This window comes from Babylonia areolata, chromosome 3 (assembly GCF_041734735.1).
Source record: "Babylonia areolata isolate BAREFJ2019XMU chromosome 3, ASM4173473v1, whole genome shotgun sequence".
In the NCBI taxonomy this organism is placed as follows: Eukaryota; Metazoa; Mollusca; class Gastropoda; order Neogastropoda; family Buccinidae; genus Babylonia; species Babylonia areolata.
In genome coordinates this window covers 48,590,266-48,596,503 of record NC_134878.1, presented here as the reverse complement: position 1 = coordinate 48,596,503, position 6,238 = coordinate 48,590,266, and the positions used below count along the sequence as shown (strand labels likewise).

The following is a 6,238-nucleotide window of genomic DNA, read 5'->3' as shown; positions in this document are numbered from 1 at the left end:
TTTTTTTTATGTGAAACAAGAAACAAGTATTGTTTGGGTTTTTTGAAAATATTTTTATCATCATTGTTTCTATTTTTTTTATTTTTGGGAATGATTTTCAACGTACAAAACCTAACATTAAGCATAGATAAATCCATTTGTGCATCTGTCCATACACCTATTCTTTCTTCCATCCATACATGAGTATGTACATGCATGCATATGTGTACATGTGCTTGACATGACATGGCATCACATATACGGCATTACATTGCATGACCTAACATGACACAGCTGACATTCCTTGACATTACATTGCATTATGTACAATGATAAAAATGTGTATGCAATGAACCATTACAGAGCTAGAAAACAGTCTTTTTTTTTCTTTTTTTTCTTTTTTTTAACTCAAGTAACAGTTGGATATGGCAGAATGTTGAAATTTCAGCTGAATTGGACAAAGGGAAGCAACAAGTACTCTTAGTCCTGCTCAGACAAAGATATACAATTGTGTCCCTTCGTCTAATCAAGACTCACAATGTGTTCCTTGTTTGATCTCTCTCTCTCTCTCTCTCTCTCTCTCTCTCTCTCTCTCTCTCTCTCTCTCTCTCTTTGCCTCACTGTTTTCATGACCAGAAAACTTAAAGCTTATTTTTGTATTCATATTTTTGGGGGTATTTATATGTTGAATTTAATGCCTGTCCACATGAAGTGATTTGGGACCCAATCAAATTGAAAAAAAAAAGCAAAAAAAAAAGCAACTGCTGGGTAACGAGGAGATCCCAGACAACACAGAGACAGACTAAGTGAGAGTCCACTCCAAAGTGAAAACTGCCACCACCTCTCTCCAGCGACAATACCCCATGAATCTGCCGACACTGATGACCTTGACAGGAACTCACCCCAAGGACGGAAGTGGATGAGGATCCAAACTGAGGTCACAATGAAGAGTAGGGCATGAAAGGCCACAAGAATCTTGGACAGTTTTTTTTTAAATGTTTAAATTGCTGTTGATGAGAATGACGATGAGCTATGGAGCTCCATTTAGGTCTGATAAGGCTGTGCACTCGATGCTTCCTTTCATAATATATCCCGGCATCAACCAGGCTCCAGAGATAAAGACACCTGCAGTGTTTGTCAGATTGATATTTCGTTTTCTTTCCTTCACTTGCATTTCCATCCCCATTCCCCTAGCCCCTCCCCCCATGCCCTCCCCCCCCCCACCCCCACCCCCCAAAAAAAAGATAAAGGTGTACATGCCAGAGTGAATGGACTGCAAAGTGTATGAGTGATGCAGGCAGGGGCGGAGGAAGGGACAGACTCGGCCATCCACCACACCCCCCATCACCACGGCATCAGTCCCGTCCTGGCCTCAGAAACTCCCCGGGCGCCCTCCTCTGGTGCCGCCACTGTCAAGACCACCGGAGAAGGGTCTGTGAAAGGGGAGGCAAGTCAGCTGTGTCGGAAGGTCTTCTTGTTCTTTTCTCCTGCTCTCAGTCCTTTCTTAAAAAAAAAAAAAAAAAAAATTTTAAGTAAAAAATGTTTGGTTTCATATGCTGTATCATGTTTGCCCAACACTCAGCTTATATCACAGAATGAGATAAGCTTACAGTTGGGGCAACAGGAATGTGAGAGTTGTATTATCAGTGGTTTCCCCAGTTTACCTCCTCTGCTGTTCTGATGGTCATAGTCAAACATGACTGGCTGTCATACTGTACTATGTCAAACTGATGCAAACTAGGACTGTCGGTTTGCTCTGTCGGCCACATTTTGTTGGCTGCTCAGTACCAAAATGACTCTGCCAGTTTGATAGTATTATAAAGTCTTGTAGTTCTTCCCTTCTGCTGAGAGGCCTTTTTTAATTAAAGAAAATGTCCAGTTTATTGAGAATTCTTTCTGTTGTTTTCTGCTGTTGTTTTTTTTCTTTTTTCTTTTTTGTTATGTCTTGTTCTCTCTCTCTCTCTTTTGTTTTTGGTCTCATCTGTGTTGTGCTAGAGGTCCAGATGCCAAACAGCAAAAAGCTCGCATATGTGTGTATTTATGAATTCTTTAAAAAAAATTGTTTATTGACAGTTTCTTTGCTTTTTTGTTTTTTTGTTTGTTTTTTTGTTTTATTTTCTCAGTTTTGAAAAAAAAAGTATTTTGTTTTATTTTTTCATTTGAAAGATTTCCTCCTGAACATGTAGACACAGGTGGTAATTGTTTCCCATAGCCTGCCTCCTCTCTTCTCCCCCCCCCCCCCCCCCCCCCCCACACACACACACCTCTTCTTTTTAATTCTCACAACAACAATTACATCATACCATTTCCTTAATTTAAGGCATCTAAGGAACATTTAAGAAAGGAGAAAACAAAACGAAACACTCACACATACGCATGCATGCACTTACAGATGCAGGCACACACACATACACACACACAAAAGCTGAACGAACAAAGCAACAACACTTTAGGGGCGGTGGTGGGTGGGGCGCTGTTAATCATCATTAATGGACTGTGACTTTACTTGTTAATTGTTAATGGTCTGACTTTTGTTGTTAATTATTGTTAATGTTAATTGTAACTTTTGATATTATTTATCAGTTAGGGACTGTGGCTTTTGTTGTGAATTGTTGTTAATGGACTGTGGCTTTTCCTGTTAATTGTTGTTAATGGACTGTGGCTTTTCCTGTTAATTGTTGTTAATGGACTGTGGCTTTTCCGGTTAATTGTTGTTAATGGACTGTGGCTTTTCCTGTTAATTGTTGTTAATGGACTGTGGCTTTTCCTGTTAATTGTTGTTAATGGACTGTGGCTTTTCCGGTTAATTGTTGTTAATGGACTGTGGTTTTTCCTGTTAATTGTTGTTAATGGACTGTGGCTTTTCCTGTTAATTGTTGTTAATGGACTGTGGCTTTTCCGGTTAATTGTTGTTAATGGACTGTGGCTTTTCCTGTTAATTGTGGACTGTGGCTTTCCCTGTTAATTGTTGTTAATGGACTGTGGCTTTCCCTGTTAATTGTTGTTAATGGACTGTGGCTTTTCCTGTTAATTGTCGTTAATGGACTGGCTTTTCCTGTTAATTGTCGTTAATGGACTGTGGCTTTTCCTGTTAATTGTTGTTAATGGACTGTGACTTTTGTTGTTGAAGGATGTTGATGGATCGTGATGTTTGTTGTTAATCATTGTTAATGGAATGTGACTTTTATAGTGAATTATTGTAAATGGATGTAAACGGACTTTTACTTTTGTTGTTAATTATCATTAACCCTTTGAGCCCTGACCACCGCTTTACCGGTGGTGGGGAGGGGTGGCATAATGCCTGGCCACCGGTTGAGCGGTGCGTAAACACTTGTGTCATGTTTTGCTATTGGTTGACTTATATTGAAGAGCCAATCAGAAAAACCGTAATGTTCTGACGTCAGCGAACGTAGTACCAACATTGCCGTGCCTTTTCACTGTGTTTTGTGCATGTGCTTTGGATAAAAAAGATCGATTTCTACCATGAAGCGTGCAGAGTCTCAACTTGACATGCCTCCTTTGATCAACTGATTCTGCATGTTCAGATTCATTTTCAATATCACTATCTGTAGCAAAATCATCCGATTCGAATTCCACTTCACTATCAGAGTAATCATTGTCATACTCTACTTCTGATAAATCATCAAGCATATCAATTACTTGCTGTTGTTGCTTATTGACGCGGCGATAGCCTTGAGATGGCCTTAGTGGTCGGCGAGGCTCTAAGCACCATAATTTCTTCTTTCTTTCAATTACTTGCTGCATTGTGTACAGTTGTTTTCTCGCACGTTTTGTCCCTGATTTCTGCCCTGACAGGCCAGGTTGAGATTCTGCACGCTTCAAGTGTTTATGCACCGCTCAACCGGTGGCTGGGCATTATGTCATTTTTCTCTGCCACCGGTAAAGCAGTGGTCAAGGCTCAAAGGGTTTAATACCAGTTATTTGCAAATTTTGGCTCAGGAGCTCAGGCAAAACAGTTAAAATTGCTCAGGAACTCAGGGCTCAAAGGGTTAAGAGGCTGTGGTTTTTGTTATAGAATAATTGTTAATGGACTGTGAATATTGTTTTTAATGGACTGTGACTTTTCATTTTGATCATCATTAATGGACTGCCTTTTTTGGGTAAGTTATTGTTAATAGGCTGTGATTTTTTGGGGGGTTAATTATGGTTAAAGGTCTGTCACTTGTTTGCTAATGATCATTAATGGACTGTGAATTTTGTTGTTAATTGTCATTTATGGACTGTGACTCTCTTGTTAATTATCATTAGTGGACTGTGAGTTTCATTGTTAATCATCATTAATGGACTGTGATTGTTGTTCATTTATGTTGTTAATCACTGTCAATGGACTTGTCACTTATGTTGTTAACATTAATGGACTGTAACTTTTGTTGTTAACTGTTGTTATTGGACCGTGACTTTTGTTGTTGATTGTTGTTAATGAAACATGACAAGGGGACCCCTGTATGTGGGCAGCAGGCCCAGACGTCCATGGGCAATGTGCTGACTACAGGGTCGGAGCACGTGGGCACTGAGGGCACCAGCCAGCAGAACAGCGCCAGAGGTACTGTACCTGTGCTACGTGCAGTCTGTCACCACACCCTACACCTTGTTTCGCTTTAACTTTTTCCTTTTGCTGCCATCCGACTTCACAGGATCAAATCTCACACTCGCCACTTTCTCCACCCCCACCAGACCTGAAGTGGTGATCTGGACAGTAGTCATTCGGGTGAGATGATAAACCGAGGTCCCATGTGCAGCATGCTCTTAGCGCACGTAAAAGAACCCATGGCAACGAAAATGCTGTCCCTGCCAAAAATCTGTAGAAAAATCCACCTTGATAAGAAAATGAATACACTTGTAGACAGAAAAAAAAAAAAAAAAAATGTGGCACTTCACTGTAGTGATGCGCTCGCTCTCCATCGGGAGAGTAGCTGGTATTTCCCACAGAGAAATCTGTTGTGACAAAAAATAATACTTGTTCTTCTTCTTCGTTTGTGGGCTGCAACCTCCACGTTCACTCGTATGCACACGAGTGGGCATTTACGTGTATGACCGTTTTTGCCCTGCCATGTAGGCAGCCATACTCTGCTTTCGGGGGTGTGGATGCTAGGTATGTTCTTGTTTCCATAACCCACCGAACGCTGACATGGACTACAGGATCTTTAATGTGCGTATTTGATCTTCTGCTTGCATATACACACGAAGGGGGGTCAGGCACTAGCAGGTCTGCACATGTGTTGACCTGGGAGATTGTAAAAATCTCCACCCTTTACCCACCAAGTGCTGTCACTGTGATTCGAACCCGGTGATTGAAAGTCCAACGCTTTAACCACTCGGCTATTGCGCCCGTCCAAAAAATAATACAATACGGTACAATACAATACATTGTTCTCTTTATGGCTGTGGCTTTCATCATGGTGTCAGTCATTCAGTTGGCAACAGGAGAGGTGTCCAGACTACCGGGGAAGGTAAGGTTCAGTGACAAGGATTGTGTACAGAAGTTTCTCTCCATCTCTGTCACCTCTTTCTCTTTCTTTGGGAGCTCCTTGATAACTGTTGTTTGGCCACTGGCAGCTGGCAGTTTCCATGTCCAAACTCGACCCAGCCCCCCACCTTCACCCCTGCCTTGTGCCCACTCCAGCAGAAAAATAATCCATGAATATGCTGCTGAAATCCCAACAATGCCTTGAATTGGTATTTCCAAGTATTTGGCATGGCCACCTAGCTTGCAGTTTTATGAAACAACATTTAGTGCAATACACTGTGCCTTGTAAAACTGATGCAAACTGTCGGCCATATTTTATGACAAACTCCGTTCAAACTAAGATTCCTTTGCTAGGTCTGCTGTCTGCTCAGCCAGTCTGTGCAGTTCCCTGACCCTAAGTGCTAGTCATTCCTTCTTCTGATGGTTGACTTGACAAGTCTGTCAGGTTTTAGGTCTTCTCTTGCCACAACTTTTTTACATATATAATTCTAAGCCTTTCTATGAAGATTTCTTTGACATTGTTTGCTTCAGTACGGACATCTTTCCCATTGTTTGCATTAGTTTGGATATTTGGTTTCATCTGTTTTGTCTCTGATACTTTATTTTTTGTACTGATTACCTTGCTTTCCTCAAAGTGTGGAATCTGACTTGACCTGGTTGTCATGCCTGCAGTTCTATGAAACAACTTGTTTTAAAACTATCCTGAGTTGATCACCTCACAACAGGTTATCTCTTTCCATACAAACGGCGAAAGAGACGATGTTAACAGCG

The 6,238-nt window shown here is 41.1% G+C and overlaps 1 protein-coding gene across 3 annotated transcripts in view; it reads left to right on the top strand.

The window, feature by feature from the left end:
• Positions 1 to 6,238, top strand: part of LOC143280043 (radial spoke head 10 homolog B-like) — a 30,772-nt gene that overhangs the window by 21,051 nt on the left and 3,483 nt on the right. The window contains exons 16-17 of one of the 3 annotated variants that reach the window (XM_076584518.1): positions 1,277 to 1,447; positions 4,459 to 4,543. In XM_076584518.1, the coding sequence (XP_076440633.1) occupies positions 1,277 to 1,447; positions 4,459 to 4,543 (256 nt within the window). Of the gene's footprint in view, positions 1 to 1,276; positions 1,448 to 4,455; positions 4,544 to 6,238 lie in introns of all 3 variants that reach the window. The other 2 variants (XM_076584519.1, XM_076584520.1) reach the window with 2 other exon arrangements.